This window comes from Loxodonta africana, chromosome 9 (assembly GCF_030014295.1).
Source record: "Loxodonta africana isolate mLoxAfr1 chromosome 9, mLoxAfr1.hap2, whole genome shotgun sequence".
Classification (NCBI taxonomy): Eukaryota; Metazoa; Chordata; class Mammalia; order Proboscidea; family Elephantidae; genus Loxodonta; species Loxodonta africana.
Window position 1 is genome coordinate 97,788,306 of NC_087350.1, and position 27,479 is coordinate 97,815,784.

At 37.6% G+C, this 27,479-nt stretch overlaps 1 protein-coding gene across 5 annotated transcripts in view; it reads right to left on the bottom strand.

Annotated features, from left to right (window-relative positions):
- DENND4C (DENN domain containing 4C) overlaps positions 1–27,479 on the bottom strand; it is a 128,459-nt gene that overhangs the window by 39,342 nt on the left and 61,638 nt on the right. For 4 of the 5 annotated variants that reach the window (XM_010587911.3, XM_010587910.3, XM_010587913.3 and 1 more), the window contains exons 11-20: positions 26,729–26,829; positions 26,179–26,397; positions 15,511–15,656; positions 14,395–14,430; positions 14,176–14,306; positions 12,109–12,241; positions 7,546–7,752; positions 2,738–2,866; positions 2,414–2,558; positions 1,992–2,138 (exon numbers count right to left, since the gene is read on the bottom strand). In XM_010587911.3, the coding sequence (XP_010586213.1) occupies positions 1,992–2,138; positions 2,414–2,558; positions 2,738–2,866; positions 7,546–7,752; positions 12,109–12,241; positions 14,176–14,306; positions 14,395–14,430; positions 15,511–15,656; positions 26,179–26,397; positions 26,729–26,829 (1,394 nt within the window). The remainder of the gene's footprint in view (positions 1–1,991; positions 2,139–2,413; positions 2,559–2,737; positions 2,867–7,545; positions 7,753–12,108; positions 12,242–14,175; positions 14,307–14,394; positions 14,431–15,510; positions 15,657–26,178; positions 26,398–26,728; positions 26,830–27,479) is intronic. The other variant, XM_003407341.4, reaches the window with a different exon arrangement.

Genomic DNA, 27,479 nt, shown 5'->3' on the forward strand with positions numbered 1-27,479 from the left:
CATCACTGTAAATTCAGTATCTGGGCTTCAGTCGTTTGAAAGTGCAGCTGAAAAGACATAAATGAAAGAGGGATCTGAAGGTTCTTCCCCAATTATTGGAGTCTTTATACCAATTCTCAGAATGACTTAGAGGTCATTTTTTCCATTAAAGGAGGACTATGCTGCCACTATAATGAGACAAACTTAAAAATCTAGAGTGTTGTTTATTATTATTCCTGGTAAACTGGCTTCGGAACAAAAAATTATTTCACTGGTTTTTCACAAATGAAATCCATTTCTCCTATAAATATTCGGGCAAACATATAGAAGGTAATTCATCTGCACAATAAGGGAGCTTTAAAATGAAAGTCACAAAAATTGCTGCTTGTTGAAATAAAGTTAATTTGCAAACATGATCAAAACTTATAGTCTTATGTTGACTTTCAACAATTTAGACATGCTTACAAGATTTCCTTTTTAATTATTGTACTTTAGATGAAGGTTTACAGAACTAGCTTCTCATTAAACAATTAGTACACATATTGTTTTGTGACATTGATTACCAACCCCACAACATGTCAACACTCTCCATTCTTGATCTTGGGTTCCCTATTATCAGCTTTCCTGTCTCCTCCTGCCTTCTAGTCCTTGCTCTTGGGCTGATATGCTCCTTTAGTCTCATTTTCTTAATGGGCCTATCTAATCTTTGGCTGAAGGGTAAACCTCAAAAGTGACTTCATTATCGAGCTAAAAGCGTGTCCAGGGGCTGGGAAGGTAATTTTTAACACAGAATTCCATGGACCAGTTTGAAAACGCAAAAACCACCTAACAGCTTCTTACACAACAATAAATTCAATAATGCCCATAACACTGCTTGACACACTGATGCTACAAACTAACCTGAAATAAGAATTAAAGCAAGGTACAGTGTATTTTCAAATGTGATAACGAGTATGTTGTGCAAACTGACCACAAACTGTTAGTTGGATATTTTTAGTGGAGTCTGTATGATTACACTTATTTGAAGAAGAAAAACCAGGAAAACTAAACTTGTTTTCTACTTGTAATAATACTTAAAGTACAGCACAAGGTCTCTCCCCCACCCTTGCATGTCAGCAAAATTTAACCTAATAAATGGGAAATTACCTGAAGTAGTTAACATTCAAGGGTAGAATTAATGCACACGTGTATCCACGGCTTCACGTCATATATGTCTGTCTGCACCCCACACCGTGACAGCCAAGGACAAATGCAGCACCAAGAAACAGCACAGAGCAAAAAGCAGAGCGACAAAGAGCAGAGAAAAGGGTACTTCAGTCATTGAGACAAGTTCATCAGAAGAAGCACAGGAATTAGACTCTGAATCTTTTTCAAGAAAAGCTTGAGATATTAACAACAGCAACAACAACAAAAACACAAGAAGGATGTACGACACACAGGTACCTGTCCAATGTGCTGCTTTAATTACACTTACTTCTGCCTTCAGAAAACAGGTTATGCCCATAGTTACGTATGTAAAAAATAGCTTCTGTGGTTGCTCAGGTTTTTTACAGTGTTATTTAAATTAATAAATACGCAATCAAATATCTTTTCTCATGGCATTTGACTTATTTTCTTCCCTCCTTAATATTCGTAATCTCAAAGCTTTAAGAATTTTCCATTTGGTAAAAAAAAGATTTACAAGTTGTGTTACTAATGTTCAAGTTCATTAGCTCACAATCCTTAACAATAACGCTGTGCACTTCCACAAATTAATGACGAACAAATACAAAGAGACTGTTTCGGAAGCATCACACTACAGCCTTGTGAACAGCACTCCAACGTTCATTTTACACTACAGGAAATAAAGAGAAGTGATCTGAGGTAAGAGGCGTAATTTCTTCCCTTACTAATAGAGAGTATTTTTAAAATGTTTATATTGCACAAACTCAAGAAAGGAAAAGTTTTTTTTAAAAAAACGAAAAGACAACATGAGAGTAAGTGGAGGGTTAGTAAAATCCAGATTTTAGTACCTGTGCTAGAGTGATTATCAGTGGAATCAAGCCTGATTAAATCTCTGACGAAGACTGTGTGCTCCCCACTGTTAGCATCATTAGAACTATCCACGCTCCCGTGGCTCACCGTGTCCCCATCACTTCCACCTGTGGCACTCTGAGGAGCTAAAGATAAGGACAATAGTTCAATTACCCATGCACTGACGACCTCTGAAACTAAGCATGAATGGCCCACAGTGCATTTAAAGTTGCAGAACACTTTCTAAATTTCTGAAAATGACAAAAAGTATTTCGGACGAAGGTAATTCCTGTCTCTAGTTGTACATGCCATTATCAAGCAAAATTTCATCCAAGTTTTTTACTTCAAATAATTAAGAGTTCACATGCCTATAAAAGCTCACGGGTCAACAACAAAGCATCTTTCCAGTCACACGTATTACCTGCTATTGAGGAGAACTGTGACTTTGGCACAGTCCTTTTAAGTGGCTGCCTAAATTGTGCCAAGCCACGCACCACATTCCGTACCTTCGTCCATAAGAAAATACCACTGCGGGTACTGCTAGGCCATGAGCTCTCCAAAACAACCTAAAGGTAAAAATAATGTTTATTAGGAATTTGTGATTTAAAAAATATATGTATACATATGCACACACTCATAAAAAATTACAGCTCCAAAATCTCCTCTAAGAGAGATGTCATGAATAAGTATTTAAAAAATTGTTCCTAATAAGCAGCATATATTGCCTAATTTCAACCCTACTCACCTTATTATAATAACCATAAGTAATGGCATTTGGCTTTATCTTAGCAGCTTTCATTTCAAATAAGACTCTCACTGCTAAAACCGGATGGTCCCAAAGTCCACAAAGTTGCATTACTACTCGATAACACACCTAACAAAAAATTAACAAAAAAATCAGTCATTAGCATATTACTCTGTAACTTGTAGAGATTTTAAAACAAGTTTATTCAATTCTTCTTCTCATAAAATCATTAAAAGCACTATTTTCTCCTATGTTCTGGTTTTAGAGTCTCAGTAAATTATTTTAAAACTTATTCATTAATGGAAATACCAGCACCATTTATTAACTATTTCACATAAGACCTATGTTTGAGTAACTCAGTCCACACAAGAGAAGGACTATTACTCGCCATAAATTGAAATGGAATTCATTTTAAAACTGAGTATGATTAAAATAGCTCTCTACCCAGGCACTGTTTTATATTCTAAACCAAACTCATCATAAAGACAGCATTTCCAGAATGCCTGTATAACAAAAAGGATTCTGTAAACCTGGTATGCTGTGATATTATTAGCAAAGGCTTTTTGGAAGACTTGTGCTTACCTAAGAGGGCCAGATTCAATAACAGGACAAGTTAGTTAGGAACTCCTAAAAGTGAGAATCTCATAAATTGGAAGAAGGTAGAAATCATAAAGAATGAAACATGAGACACGGGAAACCCAGGGTGGAAAGGATGAGTGTGCAGTCACATTGCAGGGAGAACAGCTAGGGTCACATAAGAACATGTGTATAAACTTTTGTATGAGAAACTAACCTGAACTGTAAACTTTCACTTAAAGCACAATTAAAAAAAAAATGAATCTGAAGCATCCCTGGCAAGGAGTGAGCCAGTTTGCATAAACACTGACAGGGCAGCCACAGACTGCTGCTGCAACTTGATTTGTGAATAAGGAAACACTCATACAGAAGATCCTCTTCTTAGGACTTGTAAATTATGTTTCATTAACCTCAGGACAAAGTTGGTTAACAATTGTGAGTACCATAAAGCCAAAGGGCTCTCTCTACAAAATGAAAAACCAAAAAGACTTGAGAAATGGTATCTTATTGAAGAGAATAGAAGAAATGAAACAGGAAAAGAGCTTTTGAAGAGCCAGAGAATCATCAAGGTCAGTACTATGAAGCTAGAAATGGCACAGCATAACTGAACAGGAGGAGGTCAGAAGCTGCCAGTCACTGTGTAAATGAGTAGGGTAAGTAAGTGTTAGGGAACGACATGAAAGGGGAACAAGTTAAAGAGCTAGGTGGCTGTATTTAGGGTTACAGAAGAGTGCAACACAGGGCTCTTCAAACATCTAAAGAACGAGCTGTCACATAGAAGATGGAGTGCACAATTTGTGCCATTCCAAAGAAGTCAAATACGCGGAACTGAGCTCAACATAGAACACACATACTTCCTAGCAATTAGAGCTAACTCAAACATAGGCAAGATACCATGTTACATACTTTTTATAGCATATCTCAGCTTTAGGCTGAAGTTGAACTAAGATATCTTAAAAGCTTCATTCAACTGTACAACTGTGTGAGTCATGAAGAAGTAAATAATTTTCTGTCAAATTGGAATTAATCTGAATTATCAACACTATTTTAACCAGTGAATTCATTCAGAAGTCTGCACCGTGTTCTCCCAATGTTCCCATGTTTATTTGCATAAGAGCCAGGGACTAACTGAAGAAATAGTAATAATGCCAGGGGTAGAATTGTCCGTTGTAGTATTTTGTTGCCTATGACACAGTATCTCCTGGATATCTGTGGTAGAGGAAAGATGGCCACGAATTCTTTGGTGCTCCTCCCATTGAGAGGTCTCTGTCTCTCCTCCTGAACTGAGGGGAAAGGGCTCCTGAGGCTACATGACCAAAAGAATTCTGCACAAGTGACACTGTGCCAGTTTCTTCGCTCAGGAGTTAAGAAACTGGTAGCTTCCACTTTCTGTCTCTTGAAACACTCAATCCTAGAGTTCTAAGCTATTATGGAAAAAGTCCAAGTTCCACACAGAGAGTTCTGAGACTACATGGAAGGACAGGGGTCTATGTGAGCCCAGCCTTCCAGCCAACCCTGCCAAGGTACCTGGCTAGCACTTCAGTTAAGCGATCTGGGACCCTCAGGACCAGACGAGCTAGCAACTGATTACAACCAAGTGACCCCAGTAGATGTGACGCGGGACAGAAAAATTACTCAGAATCCTTCCTAGATTCTCAGCACATAAAATCATGAGATTTAATAAAATGGCTGTTCTAAGCCACTAAGTTCTGAGGTGGTTTGTTACACAGCAATATACAACAATGGCTGTATAAATAGAGGAAACAGCGTAGGAATAAGCTTGACACAAGTATTTCATTTTTTATTAAAAGTATAATAAATAATATTAAAAGCAAAATGCACTATGTCTTTTAGCTTTAATGTAGCATATTCGGCACATATACTATTTCTGGGGCTTCTGAGGAGTTTTAATTTTTAAATATTTAATGATGTAACAGGAAGAACAGAAAAACTGCTGAAATAAAACATTAGGCATATGAATGAGACATTGAGTTCTCATGAAATATGGACCTAAAATTCAGAAACCATTTACTGGCAGGTGACATTATGTTTATATCATTTCATCTAAGTTTCAATTTCTTTCTTTGTAAAGTGTGGCTAATACATAAATTGTCTCACAGAGTTGCTGGGAATACCAAAGGAAATAATGTATGTGAAAAGTTTAATGTGCTATTCTATGTGTAATCTATAAACAAAGAACATCAAATATATCCAGCAAATATTAATTCTTAAGTTTTAAAATAAACATTAATTTCTCCCAATTGCAGAGATGCAATTACTTTAGGAGGCTACAAATTTGTCAACATAATTTGTTACAAGTAGAAACATAATAATTTAACCTCGAAATTCCAAACCTTATATCATGGCATTTATTAGGAAAATATTCTAGAAACATTTTTAGCTTAGTAGACGTAATTGCTGCATGTTTGAAAACAAGAGAATTTAATTGTGAGCACCAGAGATTACCATAAAACTTTATCACCTACCAAGGAAAAACTACTTTTAGGGCCATTTGTGATGTGTCTTATGAATTTATTATTTATCAAGGCCACTTGACCAAGTATTTCCTCTGAATTTAGAGTACAGTAATACAATCATGATTTGTTCTCTTTAATGGCATACTTTCAAACATTTTAAAAATACTTTATACTTCACTATGCTTTTCACAAAGTCCCTGGGTGGTACAAACAGCTAACATGTTTGGCTGCTATATGAAAGGCTAGAATTCAGAGCTGCCTCAGAAGAAAGGCCTGGCGACCTACTTCTGAAATACCAGCCACTGGAAACCCTCTGGAGCACAGGTCTACGCTGATGCACACGGGTCACCGCGAGTTAGAACCGACTTGACAACAACTGGGGAACTGGGATGCTTTGCACAAAGTTAAAACACATTTTAGATATAAAAACTAACTCTATCAGTACCAGAAATAAGAAACAAATTTTTAAAAACACGAAAATGTATGATGTGCAAAACACATCTTCTGATCAAGTGCTTTGAATTTCCAGGTTATTTTGTAAACACTAGATGAAAGAAAATGTAATCAAATATGAAAATGGTAGTTTAGTTCTTGTCTTCTAACTTCATATTTTTTATAACATAAATACTTACAAAAAAGTGAGTTTCAGTGTGTCCAAAAGCATTATCAAACCTTAATATTGTATATGCCAAATGAGTTTCCAATCTTTTTTCTTTTAAAAAATAAAAAATCAGTTATTGTACAAGCCTCCTGTGTGCTCTTTCCTCTTAAATCCCATTTCCCGTCCATCCCTGTGCTCTCGTCCTCTGAATTTTTATTTTAAATTCTATTCTGATTCTAAATATTATTCGTATTTATATTTATATTAACATGTAAAGTATTTCTAAAGGGAAAAATAACAAAGACAAAGGCTAAATAAATGCTTCTGTTTCAGTTTCCTCAGCTGTGAGTGGATGAAGCTACCACCTACCTTTAGGGTGGTTCTGAGGCTTTAGAGAGATTATGCACGTGAAATGCTCTGAACAACATTCACTGGGTGCCTACTGTGAGCCAGGCACTACTCCAGTCACTTCACATATATTAACCAACTTTACACTCAACTCAACCTAATTAGGAAGGTATTACCTTTATAATCTACATTAGTGGTTCGCAACTGAGGGTAATTTTGGCCCGTAGGGGACATCTGGCAATGTCCGGAGACATTTTTGATTATCAAGACTGGAGTGGGGGGCTGGAGGGATATGCTACTGACATCTAGTGAGTAGAGGCCAGGGATACTGCTAAACATTCTATGATGTACAACTGGACAGACCACCCCCCCAAAGATAAAGAGTTTATATGGGTCAAAGTGTCAGTAATGCCAGATTGAGAAAAATCTGATCTACATTTTCAGATGAATAATCTGAAAAAAAAGGTAGGTTACATAACTCACCTTAGGACACAGATTATAAGCGGAGAGCCACCTGCTAAAAGCCTATTCTCTATCTGCTCCCTAATAAAGTTATAGTAAGAATAAAAAGAAGTCAGTATTATTTTCTGTTTATCAAGGAAAACAACCTGGTTAGTAAGGAGGTCTCTGCTTCATCTCAAAGAAGTTAAAATAAACAACATATACTAAGTTCTACGAAACCGATGAACAGTTTTACCTTTCCCACTTAATGAAAAATGTTTAGGGAACTCTTTGAAGCAACTGAGAATTCATTTCTCTTAAAAATAAAATTTATCTTAGAAATAAGGACTATTCATTATACTCGCCTCATCGAGCGGGTCCACATCTGTTTTCCTCATCTTAATAAGCACATCGCAAGCCTGCTGAAGTGCTTTCACCTTGGGATGAGAGACTCTGACATAGGCTGGGAGACAGATGAACCACAGGCTGTAACAATGACTGAACAGGCACTTGGCCCACTGGGGTGGATTTGTATAACATCTCTTGGCCAACTTATGAGCTGTTTTTATCTCCTAAAAATAAAATATTAAGATATTTGTTAAAATAAGGGGTGGGAGGAGTGAGCAGTAAAAGAAAAAGACAATTTTAACACGTAAAATTTGACCCCAAAATCAAGCATTTTGTAATTTTACTTTTGTGGGTGGCTTTCTACGTGGTTCTTTGAACATATTTCTATAGAAGCACTTTGCTGTTGTATTTTCTGGCAAGAATGTTTCCCGTAAGAGACTAGAAATTTCTAGGGAGAAGATCATTCATACTCATCAAACACAGAAGGCGCTCATATTTGATGGATGAAAGGATGACTGAAACCATATACCCCAGATTTAACCACTGATAACTTACGAGTTCCTCAATCTCAATATCATTCTCAATCTCATTCCTAAAAAGTGATATTCTTCCCCCTCTTCTCCCTGCTAAAATTTAAGATGCCCTAGGCTAGTTCCTGCCAAGATTTCCACTCTACCCTCCTTAGCCATTTTGTTGTTGTTAGGTGATGTTGAGTCGGCTCCAACTCATAGTGACCCTATACACAACAGAACAAAACACTGCCTGGTCCTGAGCCATCCTTACAGTCGTTGTTATGCTTGCACTCATTGTTGCTGCCACTGTGTCAATCCACCTCGTTGAGGGTCTTCCTCTTTTCTGCTGACCCTGTACTCTGCCAAGCATGATGTCCTTCTCCAGGGACTGACCCCTCCTCACAACATGTCCAAAGTATGTAAGACACAGTCTCGCCATCCTTGCCTCTAAGGAGCATTCTGGCTGCACTTCTAAGACAGATTTGTTCGTTCTTTTGGCAGTCCACGGTATATTCAATATTCTTCGCTAACACCACAATTCAAAAGCGTCAACTCTTCTTCGGTCTTCCTTATTCATCATCCAGCTTTCATATGCATATGATGTGACTGAAAATACCATGGCTTGGGTCAGGTGCACCTGAGACTTCAAGGTGGTATCTTTGCTCTTCAACACTTTAAAGAGGTCCTTTGCAGCAGATTTACCCAATGCAATGCATCTTTTGATTTCTTGACTGGTGCTTCTATGGCTGTTGATTGTGGATCCAAGTAAAATGAAATCCTTGACAACTTCAATCCTTTCTCTGTTTATCATGATGTTGCTCACTGGTCCAGTTGTGAGAATTTTTGTTTTCTTTATGTTGAGATGCAATCCATACTGAAGGCTGTGGTCTTTGATCTTCATTAGTAAGTGCTTGGAAACCCTCGCGACGTAGTAGCTAAGTGCTACGGCTGCTAACCAAGAGGTTGGCAGTTCAAATCCGCCAAGTGCTCCTTGCAAACTCTATGGGGCAGTTCTACTCTGTCCTATAGGGTCGCTATGAGTCGGAATCAACTCGACAGCAGTGGGTTGGTCTTTGAGTAAGTGCTTCAAGTCCTCTTCACCTTCAGCAAGCAAAGTTGTGTCATCTGCATAACACAGGTTGTTAATGAGTCTTCCTCCAATGCTGATTCCCCGTTCTTCTTCATATAGTCCAGCTTCTCGGATTATTTGCTCAGCATACAGATTGAATAGGTATGGAGAAAGAATACAACCCTAACACACACCCTTCCTGACTTTAAGCCAATCAGTATCCCCTTGTTCTGTCTGAACAGCTGCCTCTTGATCTATGTAAAGGTTCCTCATGAGCACAATTAAGTGTTCTGGAATTCCCATTCTTCACAATGTTATCCACAATTTGTTATGATCTACACAGTCGAATGCCTTTGCATAGTCAATAAAACACAGGTAAACATCCTTCTGGTATCATCTGCTTTCAGCCAAGATCCATCTGATGTCAGCAATGACATCCCTGGTTCCACGTCCTCTTCTGAAACTGGCCTGAATTTCTGGCAGTTCCCTGTCGATATACTGCTGCAGCCATTTTTGAATGATCTTCAGCAAAATTTTGCTTGCGCGTGATTTTTTTTTAATAATTTTTATTGAGCTTCAAGTGAACGTTTACAAATCAAGTCAGTCTGTCACATATAAGCTTATATACACCTTACTCCATACTCCCACTTACTCTCCCCCTAATGAGTCAGCCCGCTCCCTCCTTCCAGTCTTTCCTTTCATGACAATTTTACCAGTTTCTAACCCTCTCTACCCTCCTATCTCCCCTCCAGACAGGAGATGCCAACACAGTCTCAAGTGTCCACCTGATACAAGTAGCTCACTCTTCGTCAGCATCTCTCTCCAACCCACTGTCCAGTCCCTTCCATGTCTGACGAGTTGTCTTCGGGAATAGTTCCTGTCCTGGGCCAACAAAAGGTTTGGGGACCATGACCGCCGGGATTCCTCTAGTCTCAGTCATTGCGTGTGATATTAATGATATTGTTCTATAATTTCCACATTTGGTTGGATCACCTTTCTTGGGAATAGGCATAAATATGGATCTCTTCCAGTCAGTTGGCCAGGAAGCTCTCTTCCATATTTCTTGGCATAGATGAGTGAGCACCTCCAGCGCTAAATCTGTTTGTTGAAACATCTCAATTGATATTCCGTCAATTCCTGGAGCCCTGTTTTTCTCCAATGCCTTCAGAGCAGCTTGGACTTCTTCCTTAGTCTGTGTTAACTCCTTCATTGACTGATTCCTTAAAAAGACCTATTCCTTCACAGGCAACATGGTCTGGAAAAGACTGTGGAGCTTGCTACCTAATAGATAGTTATACCCCCTACTTCCGATTTTTATTCTGATTTAGGTGGGAGAAAGAACAGGTATCAAAATCATCTACTGAGTTTATTAAACTATACATACTCCCAGAAACTACAGAGCCTTTCGGATCTGTCAGACTGCCACTGGTGTGCTCTGCACCAAAGACTCCTTTGCTAGGATGTGCTCCAAATAAAAACACTCTGATGTATTAATTTTACTTTTGAGCTTCATCTCCATAAGACTTAGAGATATATTTGAAAATATATCCCCTTGTTTTTCTAAGATCTTAAGGTCCTTTTCTTTTCCAGAGAGCCTGGAAAAAAAATTCTGGTGAAAATGAGATTTAGAAACTGAGTAACAAAATTCTCCCGTTTCAGAAACTTGCCTTTATCAAGATGGACACAGTAAGAAAATACTCTTTGGTTTCCCCTTCTAAACATTGAAAGAAATATGTAATGTACAAAATTAGGGGAATACCTCAAGGATTCTGGGGATTATCCATGAATTGGTAAAACCTGAACTGAGAAATTCATTCTGGAATTTTCCATGTTTCGAAGACCCCCAAAATATCAGTATATGTATAAAGGGTGTTTAATTTTAACCCACACCTAACTATAGCTTCACTCTTTATACTTAAATCAGATACAGTATGAAGGAAGATGTTTCGGCTGTCCCAAGTTAACTCTCTTGAGAAGTCAGTATTTAGTAGAAAAGTGTATTTACATTAACCATCAGAGAATGCAAATCAAAACCATAATGAGACACCACGTCACAACCACTAGAAAGGCTATAATAAAAAAGAAAGATAATAACAAGTGCTGATGAGAATGTGGAGATATTGGAGCCCTCATACACTGATGGTGGGAACGAAAAATGGTGCAGCCACTTTGGAAAACAGTTTCAAAGTTCTTCAAAATGGTAAACATAGAGTTACCATGACACACTCCTAGGTTTATACCCAAGAAAAATGAAAACATATACGCACACAAATACCTGTATATAGAAGTTCATTGCAACATTATTCGTAATAGCCAAAAGTGGGAACCAACCAAATGTCCATCTACTGATGAATGGATAAATGATATATATATATAGTATATTCACACAATGAAATATTATTCAGCAAGAAAAAGAAAGGTAGTACTGATCTGTGCTGCAACATGGATGAATCTTGAAAACATTATGCTAAATGAAAGAAGTCAGGCACGAAGGACCATATATTGCACGAGTTCATTTACGTGAAATGTCAAGAATAGGCAAATCTATAAAGACAAAGTAGATTAGTGAATGCCTAGGACTGGGAAGTGTTTAACATCTAAGGAGTGTGGGGCTTCTTTTTTTATGGAGTGATGAAAAATTGTTCTAATACTGATTGTGGGGAGGTTGTACAACTCTGTGCACATACTAAAACTCACTGAATTGCATGCTTTAAATTGGTGAATTGTACAGTGTGTGAATTATAGCTCAACAAAGCTTTTTTTTTGTTTATAAAGTATATCTGGTTCCCAAGGGTTCTTTTAAAGCATAAGTTAAGCATTAAAAAACTTCAGCCTCAATATTTTAGGTAGGGTTGTAAGAAATCTATTTTAATTCAACAATAACCATAATGGGTCTTCAAATGGTGGCTGTGGGTAATGATTCTAAATTTGGGGCTGTATATTACATATTTACATTACCCATTTTACATTAACATATATTAAAACAAATAATACTTGACCTGTTTAGTTCTCTTGGCCATGAGAGCTGGACTGTTTGTAATGCTATTCCCAGTAGGATGTCTACTAAAACAAAGTTTCAACTCCTGCGGTCTGTCAAAAAGCTTAAGGTCCAGTCGTGGAAAGTATTTGTAACTAAAATAAAAAGCAAAAATAGAACTGTTGATTTAAAATACATTAACTCTTCATATTGTTTCACTACTTGGTTAAGAAATGAAGTACTTCTATGCCTCCAATGGTACCTAATATTATCCCCCAAAATTCATACGTAGAAAAAAAAATTTCAAATATATAAGTTGATATGGTTCTAAGATACACAGGCTACCATGTAGGAAACTTTGGCTTCTCTCTATCTCATGTATTACTTTTTTTCCCCACTTGTTACTTTCAACCATTCCCTGAAAACAGAAAACCCTGATATCTTGACAGAGGAATTAAGCCTTTCAATAGCACCCATGGATTAAACGGCAATTTATATTTTAAAAATAATAGCCAATACAAATCATAATTTTAAGCTTCTCTTCATAAAGTTACCTTGCATTGGCATTTGGCATTTAAAAGAAAAGAAAATATGATAATTTTATTTCAGGGATATACCACAATTTAACCAATTACTTAGTGTTGGGCATTTTTTATTTCTAAATTTTTTGCAGTAAAATATCTTTGTGCAGGTGTGTTTGTGAATATCTTTGCTTAATTTCTTAAGATGAGTACCCAGTAACAGAGTTCGCTGTGGCTAATGTTCATCAAGAGTATTAAAATTATTATTATCAACGTGAAATTATTTCCTGGAAGGTTACAGGTATACACGCCAACTAGTAGCATAACCTATTCTCAACCTAACAGCCAAGGTTAAAAATGTTTATACTCATTTTGGTTTGCATTCTCTGAATACTAGAAAAGCTGAATATGTTTTTCATATTGACAATTTCAACTTCTTCTTGGAAATGCCCTACTTATTTCTTTTGGCCAGTTTTATTCTGGGAGATGTTACCTTTCCCTATTTGATTTCACCTCATGGGTCAATATATGGATTCGAATTTACAGTAGGTAAGGCAAGGCAAAAATGAATTCTGTAGTCTACATGAAATCAAAACAGTACTTAAGCCACTTAATTAAGCCAATAGTAATTAAGCCACTCAATCCCTGTCCTGGTGAGATTGTATATTAGTTCTATACTTTTGGAAGGCATTATTTTGCATTCCCTTTGACCCATAAGTTGTACTTTTAGGAATATAGCCTAATAAAATAACTGTGTATATACACAAAGATATGAATAGCAATGAACTACAAACAAATCCACAGTATTAAATAAATCCCAATAAATGCATGCAATGTGGTCACTGAAAATGACATGGCACGAAAATACTTAATGTCATGGAAAAATATTCAGATGGTTTAATGGAAAACACAAGTTACAAAGAATGAACAAGATGAACTCAAGATTTCTTTTCGGAAAACATATTAATGTATAAAAAGACAGGAAAAGATTTATATTCAGTTGTTTACAGACATTACATTAGTGCTAAAATGATAGATTTTAGTTTTTTTTTTACTTCCTAAATTTACTAAACTGTATTATTATCACAATAATAAAAAAAATCAAATCCATTTTACTTTCGCAAAAGATTCTCATTTAGATCCTATTCTTTTTATTTTAGTTTCTTTTAATAAAGAACAATTTCTGGCCCTCTAAGTTTTCTCAATATTTTACCAATTTGTAAGAATTTCACAGATCTTTAATATTAGCTAACAACAACATTATTGGCAACAAAATCATCAAGGCGGATATAATTTTTTTCTTCTTCAGACTTGAAATTTTTAAACATTAAAATATGGTTAAATAAGTGTGTAGGTGAATAATGAACAACATCTAGCTTCCCTTCCAATAAGGTGATCCAATTCTAATTATACCTGGTGGCATCACCACGAAATAGTCATCTCCATTAGTTCACTGAATAAATGTTGAAAATAACCTTCCAAATTATTAACACACGTATTTACTAATAATCACAAAAGAAACTATCAAAGGTGTGACTAAGCATCCCTTAAAAATAATTTCCCACTACCTGTACTTTGGTGAAAGGTCCTTTCCATCATCAGGAGGTGGCTCTGGTGGCATTATGAATACAGTGTGCTCACTTTTCTGTGAGTCATCTAGCTCTATCAATTTGGTATCTTCTGCTGAATCAAAATCAACCTAAAAATAATTATTTTCTCCATTTAATTTGTATATTAAGTGATTTCCAATTTTGAATTTTTAACACTTAAGTCTAAGAAAAAAATACCTTCTCTGTTTTCTCTGTGCCTTTATCAGGAAACAACTAGATAAGGAGAAAAGAGATTCTTAATGAAAAATGTCCACTGTGAGTTAAACAGATTTTAGTCTTAAAATTCTGACTGAAAACAAAAATATTATCCTTTTTTAACACTGGGTAAATATATGAAACATTTCACAATATATTTTTGGGCCCTAAACCCTTAGGCTAAAGCATAATATTTCTTTAATGACTACAGGACAGAAAACAATTTATTTTGATTAATTCTTCTGCAAATCCATCTTCACAAACAAAAGATGATGAATCACAAGGGGAATCTGGTTTTTGAAACACTTTTTAAATATTTTAGCCCGTGTTAGTGACTGACATTTTCTAAGCTTTCCATCTAACTGGAAGACAGCTGCAATATCAATTTTATAAATAAAAATACTGACTGGTTTTAAAGATAGCCCTGGAGTTCTAGATCACGCTGACAGATGGGAGAAGAACGATTCAAGTCTATCATGCAAATCATTACAGGCCCATAGAAACTAAAATGCTATAATAGTCTAGCTGTTTTGGATACAATCTCAAGTTTTATATATTGTTTGCATAAACAATCACACCAAACATCCACTTAGAAAAAATAAGAACCTTATTAAAAAGGAGAAAAAACATGAGTCATCACTGTCAAGAATCAACTTCTAAACCTCCTCAGAATGGGAGAGTAAAGCTTTAAAATTTAACGTATTTCCAATTATTTTCCATCAGAACAAAAGAAACACTGGCAGAAGTACTTGGAAAAACATTTAAACAAAAGAACATAAGACTTCCATTTTCATTACCCATGGAAACTACAAGATTTTATCTTACTCATTTAAATAAAATGATGACAAGACGTTGAAAGCTCATTGAAATGCTCTTAATAATCAATGGTTACAAAACTAAAGTGAGATTCTTAGAGAAAAATTAGCTGTGTATGGCAGAAACTAGATACAACAAAGGAAAAGGACTCATAGCCCCCTCTATATATTCTCTCTCACATCATTTCGATATTCTTTGGGCTACTAACAGTGACAATGATTACACAGAAAAACCAAACTGTTAAAGTTTTTCCTTAACATTGGTACACAGAAGAAACTTTACCTTTTCTATACAGTCATCAAAAAATGCCAATCCAGTATCTTTATCACTTACAAAACTGCACTCTTCAATGAAACGAATAAAAATTTGTGTTTTGGATAAAAGGGTGTAGAATTTTGTATAGGCACGATCTCGACTTTTTAAAAATCCTGGAAAAAACAAAATTACAATTAAATTCAAATTTTAGAGAGGAACTAAAATGTTATATTAAACATTATTTTAAACCTATACATATATATGTATACCTATCATATACCCGTAAAAAAAACCAAACCCTTTGCCGTCAAGTCGATTCCGACTCATAGTGACCCTACAGGACAGAGTAGAACTGCCCACATAGAGTTTCCAAGGAGTGCCTGGTGGATCTGAACTGCCTACCTTTTGGTTAACAGCCGTGGCACTTAACCACTACGTCACCAGGGTTTCCACCTCTTATATACTCTTTATAAATAGATAGATAGATCCACGTTTATGGGAGCTTCTAGTAAACAGAGTTCCTGCTTGATTCAATCAGGCCTGAAGGAATCTAAAATCAAAAAAAACTCACGGCCCTTGAGTCAATTTCAAATCATAATGACCCTGGAGGACAGAGTAGAACTGCCCCACAGTTTCCAAGGCTGTAAATCTTTAGGGAAGCAGACTGTCATATCTTTCTGCCAGGGAGCAGCTGGTGAGTTCAAACTGCCGACCTTTTGGTTAGTTGCCAAGTGCTTTAACCAGTGCTCCAACTGGGCTCCTCCCTGCTTTCTCTGAATCTACACCAGAGTGGCTGAACACAAATTAGGGGGGTGAAAGGTCCCACAAGTAGGCATATCAGAGCCACTTACACCTTTCATTCCTAAGCAGCAACCTTACTACATTTCTGGGATCAACTTCACATCCCCTTAGCAATGTTTTGACAACTATTTCCAACTTTTCAATGCTCCCCACCCCAACAATCATCTCTTATATGACAGAGAAAATGGGAGTCAGTAGATGGAAATGACCTTCACTAGCTCACTAAAAATGATGAATCTGTCTGCATTTATCATTCATTCCTTCCCTCTTTTTATAACGGAGGTGTCTGTGTCCCTCCTCCCTATCTAAGGCCAAGCCCACAGCGTGAAAGCGTGAACTTGGGATTCCAGCAGTTCCTCCAGTGTTCTCGTGCCAATTCTCCTTCTCTATTAGCTCTTTCTCTTCAGCACACTCAAGTCTCTCTCATCTTAAAAAACTCTTCTTTAACAAGTGACCAGACTCTTCCTTCTTCTGCTGTTTCCCTTCTCAGTGGAGAGCACAACATCCACTGATTATTAAAGACAAAAACCTCCAAGCTGCTCTTGACATCTCCCTCTACCTTGCTTCTCACACTCAATCACCAAGTCCTATTCAATCTACACGCTAAAAATCATTCTCTGTTCACACTACCATCAACTACTCCCAGTCACCTCCACTGATCACTTAGGCTACTCTGTTAACCCCCTAATTAGTAGATTCACACGTCAGATCCCTCCAATCCAATCTCCAAATAAAAGCCAAGGAGATTTTTTCCTCAAATATTCAAGTGACCTTTTAAAAATACAAATCTGATCTGTTACCTATTTAAATATCCCTACTGGCTTCCAATTATTCCGTTTTTAATTTCATTTTATGTATTGCATTGTTCTTGAGAATACATTCAACAAAACATAAGCCAATTCAACAGTTTCTACATGTACCATTTGGTGACACTGATTACATTCTTTGAGTTGTGCAACCATTCTCGCCCTCCCCCATTAACATAAATTTACTGCCCTCGAAGGATTCTTATCTAATCTTTCAAGTTGCTGTTATCAATTTGATCCCATATAGATAGTTCTTAAAGGAGCATAAGGCTCAAGGCAGACATTTTTGACTAGTTAAGCTAAACTATTGTTTGATTTTAAGAAGACTTCAGGAATACTTTTGCTTTAAGGTTTAAAGATTATTCTCAGCGCAATAGTTTCCGGGGTTCATCCAACCTTCATGGCTCCAGGAAGTCTGGAGTCCATGACAATTTAAAATTCAGTTCTCCATTTTACCCCCTTTGATCAGGATTCTTGTATAGAATCTTTGATCAAAATATTTAGTTATGGTAGCCAGACACCATCCAGTTCTTTGGTTTCATGGTGTTTCAGACTAAATTGTGTCTCCCAAAAGTGTGTATCAATTTGGCTAGGCCATGATTCCCAGTATTGTGACGACTGTCCACCATTTGGTCATCTGATGTGATTTTCCTGTGTGTTGTAAATCCTACCTCTATGATGTTAATAAGGTAGAATTAGCAGCATTTATGTTAATGAGGCAGGACTCAGTCTACAAGATTAGGTTTTGGGTTAAACCAATCTCTTTTTAGATATAAAAGAGAGAAGCTCAAAGAGAGACTTGGAGACCCCATACCACCAACGAAGCAGCACTGGGAGCACAGCGCGTCCTTCATACCTGGGGTTCCTGTGCAGAGAAGCTCCTAGACCAGGGGATGACTGATGACAAGGACCTTCCCCTAGAACCAACAGAGAGAGAGACTTCCCCTAGAGCTGGCACCCTGAATTTGGACTTCTAGCCTCCTAAACTGTGAGATAATAAATTTCCCTTTGTTAAAGTCATCCACTTGTGGAATTTCTGTTACAGCAGCACTACATGACTAAGACACAGGGCAAAGGGGGCAGCTGTTCATGGAGGCAATTAGCCACACATTCCATATCCTCCACCTATTCCTTATTCTCCTTCTTGTTCTGTTGCTCCAGGTGAACAGGGATCATTTGTTGTACCTTGGGTGGCTGCTTGCAAGCTTTTAAGATCCCAGGCATTACACAATAAACTAGGAGGTAGAGCAGAAGTACTAAACACATTATTAGGCCAATTAACTGGGATGTCCCATGAAACCATGGCCCTAAACCTCCAAACCAAGAACCAAAATCCCATGAGGATTTTGGTAGTACATAAGCAGCACTGGCAACTTTTTTTTTTTTGGTTGTTGCTGTAAACACATCTATCACACAACTTTCGCCAATCCACCTTTTTATAGGTGTACAACTTGACAGCAATTATAACTGGCTGTGCAAACCTACCCTTAATCAATGCAATTATTCTATCACTGTTAACCTCCACTTTTTCCCCTCCCTTTCGTCCTTGGTAACCACTAATAAACTTTGGGTCTCCATACATGTGCCTTTTCTTGTCTTTTTATATAAGTGAGATCATGCAGTATTTGTCCTTTTGTGATTGGTTTATTTCACTCAGCATCATCTTCCAGTTCCATCCATACTGTAGCATGTATCAAGGCTTGATTTCTTCTACTAGCTGAAGAATATTCCATTATGTACCACATTTTGTTTATCCATTCATCTGCTGATGGGCATTTAGGTTGTTTTTACCTTTTGGTTATTATGAATAGTGCTATAATGAGTACTGGTGTACAGGTCTCTGTTGAGTTTCCACTTCCAAATCTTTTAGGTATATACCTAGGAGTGGAATTGCTGGGTCATATGGTAGTTCTATTTTTTTTTTTTTTTTTCTGAGGAACTGTCACACTGTTTTTCACAACCACTGTACCATTTTGAATTCCCACGAGTAATGGGTAAGGGTTCATATTTCCCCACGTCCTCGTCAAAAATTGTTATTTTAAGTTTTTTTTTAAATCTTAGCCATTTATCTCAATCATCTGGTGCTACTATAACAGAAATACCACAAGCGGACGTCTTTAACAAAGAGAAATTTATTCTCTCATGTTTTTGTTGTTAGGTGCCACTGAGTTGGTTCCAACTCATAGCAACTCTATATACAAAAGAAGGAAACACTGCCCAGCCCTGTGCCATCCTCAAAATTGTTATGCTTTAACGCATTGTTGCAGCCACTGTGTCAATCCATCTCATTGATGGTGATTTAGAAAATAATATTGGAATTATTATTCCCTGTCCTTGAGCATAGAGAATGTGACCCAGCTGACACTGGGCCCACAAGGACTCACAAGGACACATCACCTGGGCCCTGAGATAAAGACAACGGATGGGACAATCTTAGAAATTATCTTTCAGGGAACTTTTCACATAAAGCCATTCAAACAGAACACAAAAGACTTTCCACACTTATCTTTTTCTATTAACATTCAGTGAACAGAAATTTGTTGGACCAATGAAGACCCTCCTGACTGGTTACTGAAACCTATACAAATGATTGTTAAGAAAGGCAATTCAAAATATAAGACCACAGTTTCTAGCCAATCTGTGAAAAGGTGAAGCTTTCAATGATTCTACCCATTTTTGTGATAATACATACTGATGACATTAGTTCTGGCAGCATGCTTATCCATTTCCCACTTTTTGTCTTTTTAAATATATGCCGAATAAAACTTTCTTTTTGCTTTACTAAACTCTGTGATTTTTCTCAGCTACAACAAGGGTCTTCTTCTTTTTCCCTGATCCTCTAGTTTACCAAGTATGATGTCCTTCTCCAGGGACTGATCCCTGCTGATAACATGTCCAAAGTATGTGTGGTGAAGTCTCACCATTCTCACTTCTAAGAAGCATTCTGGATGTACTGCTTCCGAGACAGATTTGCTCTTTCTTTTGGCAGCCATGGTATATTCAATGTTCTTCCCAAACACCTTAACTCAAAGGTGTCAATTCTTCATAGTCTTCCTTACTCATTGCTCAGCTTTCGTATGCATATGAGGCAACTGAAAACACCATGGCTTGGGTCAGGCACACCTTAGTCTTTAAGGTGACACCTTTGCTTTTTAACACTTTAAAGGGGTCTTTTGCAGCAGATTTGCCCAGTGCAAATCTTGACTGCTGCTTCCATGGGTGTTGATTGTGGATCCAAGTAAAATGAAATTCTTGATAACTTCAATCTTTTCTCCATTTATCATAATGTTGCTTATTGGTCCAGTTGTGAGGACTTTTGTTTTATGTTGAGATGCAATCCATACTGTAGGCTGTAATCTTTGATTTTCATCAGTAAGTGCTTCAAGTCCTCTTCACTTTCAGCAAACAAGGTTGTGTCACCTGCATATCCCAGGCTGTTAGTTAATGAGTCTTCCTCCAATCCTGATGCCCTGTTCTTCCTCATGTAGTCCAGCTTCTTGGATTATTTGCTCAGCATACAGACTGAATAAGTATGGTGAAAGGATACAGCCCAGACACACACCTTTCTTGACTTTAAACCACATAGTATCCCCTTGTTCTGTGCAGGTGACTGCCTCTTGATCTATGTACAGGTTCCTCATGAGCACAATTAAGTGTTCTGGAATTCCCATTTTTTGCAATGTTATCCATAATTTGTTATGATCCACACAGTTGAATGCCTCTGCATAGTCAATAAAGTACAGGTAAACATCCTTTTGCTATTCTCTTCATTCAGCTATGATACATCTGACATCAGCAATGAAATCCCGGGTTGAACATCCTCTCCTGAATCTGGCTTGAATTTCTGGCAGTTCCCCATCGATGTACTGTTGCTACCGCTTTTTAATGATCTTCAGCAAAAGTTTACTTGTGTGTGATATTAATGATACTGTTCAACAATTTCCACATTCAGTTGGATCACCTTCCTTTGAAATAGGCATAAATATGGATCTTTTCCTGTCACCAGTTGGCCAGGTGGCTGCCTTCCAAATTTTTTGGCATAGATGAGTGAGCACTTCCAGTGCTGCATCTGTTTCTTGAAAACATCTCAATTGGTATTCCGTCAATTCCTGGAACCTTGTTTTTCACCAGTGCCTTCAATGCAGCTTGGACTTCTTCCTTCAGTACCATGGTTGTTCAGTATTCTCATAGTTTAAGAGGCCAGAAGTCCAAATTCAGGTGCCACCTCCAGGGGAAGGTTTTCTCTCTCTGTCAGATCTGCAGCAAGGTCCTTGTCATCAATCTTCCCCTGGTCTAGGAGCTTTCCCAGCCCAGAATCCCCAGGTCCAAAGGACATGTTCTACTCTAAGCACTGCTTTCTTGGTGGTGGGAGGTCCCTCTGTCTCTCTGCTGGCTTCTCTCTTTTGAATCTCGAAAGAGATTGACTCAAAATACAATCTAATCTTGTGGATTGAGTCCTGCCTCATTAACATAACTGCTTCTAATCATGCCTCATTAACACCATAGAAGGAGGATTTACAACACATAGGAAAATCACATCGGATGACAAAATGGAGGACAATCACACAATACTGGGAATCACGGCCTAGGCAAATAGACACACATTTTTGGCAGACACAATTCAATCCATAACACCATTCTAGTGGGAGTTAAATGGTATCTCACTGTGGTTTTGATTTGCATCTCTCTGATGGCTGACGCTGAGTATCTTTTCATGTATTTGGTGACCATTTGTATGTCCTTGAGATGGTTAAGACTGTGTGTCAACTTGGCTGGACCATAATTCTCAGTGTTTTAGCAGTTGTATAATGTATCACTTCCCTTTTGAAATTTGATAGGTGACACCCCCATGATGGAATCTACTAAGTGGTACCAGTGGGGGTGGGGCCTGCGGCGGTTCACTGCCCCCTCAGCCTTCTGCCGCCTACTTCCTTCCTGCTCCCCGTGCCAAGGCTGTTGGCTTCTTCTGGACCCAGCAGCTGTCTCTTGTCTGACCTCCAGTTCTTGGGACTTGAGATAGCAGCTTACCTGTCCATCTTGGGATTTGTGGATCTTCACAGCCTGAGAGCAAGAGTCCTGCTCCCCAACCTACTAATCTTGGGTTTACCAGCTCCTGCAGCCATGTGAATCAGGAGAAACCTTGCAGTCTTGCCTGATGATGACCTTGGGATTTCTTGACCTTCACAGCCTGTGAACAGGAGCCCTGCTCTCTGACCTGATGAATCTTGGGTTTACCAGCTTCTGCAGCTCTGTGAATTGGGAAAGGTCTCTATCCTGATTACACGGACTTGGGACATTCCAACCTCTACAATCGCATGAGCTATTTCCTTGATATAAATCTCTCTCCATATGTATTTATACCCTTTACTGGTTTTGCTTCTCTAGAGAACCCAGCCTAAGACAGTCCTCTGGTGAAATGTCTACTAAAGTCCTTTGCCCATTTTTTAATTTGGTTATTTGTCTGTTTGTTGTTTTTTACATATATTTTGGTTATTAGATTCTTGTTGGATATATGGTTTCCGAAGATATTCTCCCAGTTGTTAGCGTGTCTTTTCACTTTTTTGGTAAAGTCTTTTGATGAACAGGAGTTTTTATTATAAGAACTCAAGAAAAGGCTTAAATACAGAAGAAAACATTCTTTGATGGTTATGAGGGTGAGGAGGGAGGGAGGGAGGAACTCACTAAATAGTAGACAAGAATCATCTTAGGTGAAGGGAAGGGCAATACACAATACAGGGGAAGTCACCACAACTGGACTAAACCAAAAGCTAAGAAGTTTTCTGAATACAGCCAAACACTTTGACATACACAGCAGCTGTGCCTGGGGACATCTAGGTCAACTGGTATAACAAAGTTTATTAAGAAAATGTTCTGCATCCCACTTTGGTGAGTGGCATCTGGGGTCTTTAAAAGCTTGCAAGTGGCCATCTAAGATGCATGAATTGGTCCTAACCCACTTGCAGCAAAGGAGAATGAAGAACACCAGAGACACAAGGAAAATATTAGCCCAAGAGACAAAAGGGCCACATAAACCAGAGACTCCATCAGCCTGAGACCAGAAGAACTAGATAGTGCCTGGCTACCACAAATGACTGCCCTGACGGGTAATACAACAGAGTCCCAGATGGGAGGAAAGTGTGGAACAGAACACAAATTTACATAAAAAGACCAGGCTTAATGATCTGAGACTGGAGGAACCCCCAAAGCTATGTTCCCCAGACTTTCTGTTAACCCAGAACTAAAGTCATTCCCGAAGCCCACTCTTCAGACAAAGATTGGACTGTATTATAAAACATAAAATAAGACTCATGAAGAGTGTGCTTCTTAGTTCAGGCACATACATGAGACCAAGTGGGCGGCTCCTGTTCATAGGCAGGATGAGAAGGCAGGAAGGGACAGGAGCTGGCTGGATGGACACGGGAAACCCAGAGTGAAAAGGGGGAGTATGTTGTCACATTATAGGGATTGCAGCTAATATAGTGTAACAATATGTATATAAATTTTTGTATGAGAAATTAACCTGAGATGTAAAGTTTCACCTAGAGCACAATAAAAAAAAAAAGTTTTTAATTTTTATGAGGTTTCATTTACTTATTTTGTCTTCTGCAGTTTGTGCTTTTGTTATTATGTGAGATAATCTGTTGTGAAAAGCCAGGCCCAACAACGCTGCACCTGCTTTTTCTTCTAAGAACCTTGTCTTAGTTTGTACATACAGGTCCTTAATCCATTGTGAATTTGTTTTTCTGGCTCACACCCAGCATTTCGAGCTTAGCTTTTGAGCCACTTTCCCCTCCAGCCCTTTCTCTGATGTCTCAAGGCATCAAATACTGATACTAATCAGTAAAAAACTGCTTAAATAAAATAGAAAAAAAATATCTTATTTGCTTCTTCTAGGAGTCAATGGCCAGCGAAGGCTGGCATAATTAAGTGAACGCTGATGAGGGAGCTATAATGCATGAGGCCTGAATCCACTGATCAATGTGTTGTCGTTAGCTGTACTTGAATAGACCTGGAGTCATGGCAAACACATGTACGAGGAACCAAACGCTGCTCAGTTGCGGATGGGACCACTGTGAGCTGGGATCCACAGATCACCAGACCTTCCTTCTAGTCTAAGCCTTGAAGCTCTGCTGAAACCTGTTCCGCATCAGAGCAACACTCAAGCCTCCAGGGACAGACAGACAGTGGCTGTGAATGCGGCACATTAGCCAGAATAGAAACCAAGTTCCCTGCATGGAAGGCGAGAATTCTCCCACAGAAATGATTGCTCTTAGGTGCGATAAAAGTGGGACAGCCAGACATGCATGTGCTTCCCAATATGATGCACTAGGAAGTAGTGAGCATAATGTGTTTTGGATCTACTTGCCAAGAAAACTGAACCTGAATCCAATCAAGTCTCTAGATATGCACTGTCAACTCTGTACCACTAACCACATGTGGTGATTGAGCACTGGAAATGTATTTAATCCAAATTGAGATATACTGTTAAGTGTAAAATACATACTGGATTTGAAAGACTTGGTATGCAAAAAGGATATGATTTTTCATTAATAAATTTTACTCTGATTACATGTTGAACTGGATATATTTTCTTAATAAACTTTTTCTAACCTGGATATAGCAGGTTAGAAAAATGTATTGCTAAAATCGATTTTATCTATTTCTTTTTTACTTTTTTTATGGTGGCTACTAGAAAATTTTAAATTACAGATGTGGCTGACGTTATATTTCTATTTGACAGCGTTGCTTTAGACCCAACCACAGTTTACAGGAAATAGAGGTGACAGAAGAAATAATACCATGGGAAGACAATCAGTAAAAACCACAGATAAACCCAAGAAATTCTAAAGACTAAATAACCCAGCTTAAGGTTGAAATGACACCCTATCCGGGATTTGCTTTAAAATACTAAAAGAAAGATGGGTAAGCCAGATGAAACAAAACAGATGAAACAAAAATGGTAAGACTGTTGATAACTACTGCTGAAGTTGTAAGACGGCTATATGAATGTATGTTATATTCTCTCTACTTTTGTATACTTTTGTATATGTTTGTGAAAATCTCCCTAATAAAAAGTTAACCCAAAACCACCAGCTAATTCCTATGCCTTTTTCAGGTCCAAGCCAAGTTGTTACTTCTTTAGAGAACATTCCTCTGACCTAGCACTTGCACTGCTCCCAGTGGTTCCCTTAATAACACTTACTAAAATGTCATCAGTATTTGTGTTATTGTCTGTCTGTATCTCTCATTAGAACACTGTCCCGTTTACCACAAAAACCTTAGGCTCTAGACACTGAGTAAATACCTATTCTTCTAAACTCCTTTAATAATGTCACTCTCTGACTTAGAGAGGGAAAGACAAACCTGAGAGAAAGAATGTCATACAAGTTATAAGAGCAGCTGACTAACAACAAAATCTTTATAATTCTGTAAAACAACAACTACAAAAAAGGATGAGTATAGTGCTTTTCCCTGGAACAAAGCTATATTAAAATTTTTTTAAAAAAGAAGTGGCCTCATTCCACAAATGAATTATTAGAGAACATTTTAAAGCGAAAAGCATACAAATCCAAGAATTACACAAAATTGCAAGAAATACCTAAAAGCAAATCATCAGCTGCGTTCTACTTAGTAACACCTTTGACTTTTCATAATTAAAGACCTCTACATTCAGATTTCTCAGGAAAAAATAGAGTATAAAAATTAAAAGAAACTACATTCACAGAGCAAGGTTACAACTACGTATTAAAAACCAAACACCAACCCACTGCTGTCAAGTTTGTTTCAATTCACAGCAGCCCTGTAGGACAGAGTAGAACTGCTCCCTAAGGTTTCCAAGGCTATGATCTTTACAGAAGCAGACTGCCACATCTTTTTCCCAAGCAGCTGGTGGGTTCAAACTGCTGACCTTTCAGTTAGCAGCTGAGTGCTTAGCCACTGTGCTACCAGGGCTCCTTAAGTACATACTAGGTCATTATAACTTAATAAAATTTCTAAGAATTTATATAGTAAATAGTTCTTGGTAGCAAAATCAAGTAGAAAATATTTTCCGCTTTAATAAAATCAATTGCATTTTCCATGCACTCACCTTGTCGGTCAAACAGTGAATCAGCAGCTGTGGCTTTATTTGAAGGAGCCTCTGTGATTGGTCTGAGAAATGTTCTATATCCTTTTAAAACAGATGCCATAAAGCGTAAAAATGCCTCCTGAATTTCCATCTCAAGTTGTGTCATCTTCTTTTGCCAGGAGAAATCTGCTTCAATCGGAGTCATCTCAACTGCTGAACCTTCTTGAGTTTTTCGGTGAACTAATAAATGAAGTAGGAACAGAAAATGGAATTAATATAAAAAAATATAGAGATATATATACATAGGTTGATTAACAGTCAAAATAAAGCCTGTGACTTCTTGAAATTCCTCCCCCACTAACTTGGACCATCAGCAGAGGGAAGTGCACGCATGCGGGATAAAGGGGGGATATGCTCCAAAAAATCATAAACCACAATGTTAACTTCTTATTAGAATTTTGTTACGGAATGAGACTCCTCTTAAGTAAAGAAAATTTATGTTTAGTTTTTTAAGAGGGCTTTACTCATATACATTCTTTCATTAGAAATATTCTTTTCCCCACATGTTTACCTGAAGATAGCTGGGGATATAATTTCTTTAAGGTGCTAAGTAGATTTTTGCACGGCTTTTTGGGAAGCTGCTTCCAGTTCATGCTCTTCTTTTCATCTGATCTATTAAATAAGAACATAATAAAATCTGTTATTTCTAATTTGTTTTTACTAAACAAAATTCTTATGTCAGAAAATAACGGAATGGTTATTTTTACCAGGTTATAAGTAATTAATATGCATAGCCTGAATCACTGGTTTTCAAGAAGTTCTCTTTTCGTTCCAAACAAATTTAGTCACCTCATTCTAATATTCCAACACAGATTTTCAATGCTGGAGCTGTGAACATGATACTTAAGTCTTGCTTAAAAGTTCTATTTAAGAATTATAATATTTTAAGTGCCAAACTGAACTGAATTGAGACTTCAAAATACCTATTAGTAGGCTTCTAAAAATATTGTGTCCAAATAGAAAGAATGCAATTTAAGTAAGGATTAAAACTACATTTAGCTACCTCAGCCCTCATACTGGTTAAAAAAGAAACCAATCACAACAGCCATTATTCCAGGCTTAAGTATGAAAGCCAGTTAAATGCAACTTCAAAGATTAGGTTGGAGGTTAGAATCCACCCAGAGGCACCTCGAAAAAAAGGCCTGAGGATCTACTTCCAAAAGGCAGCCATTGAGAGCCCTACGGCAATACACATGGGGTTGCCAGGAGTCAGAGTCAACTCAAAAGCACCTTGTTTTTGATAGGGTAAGCCAGACCCACAC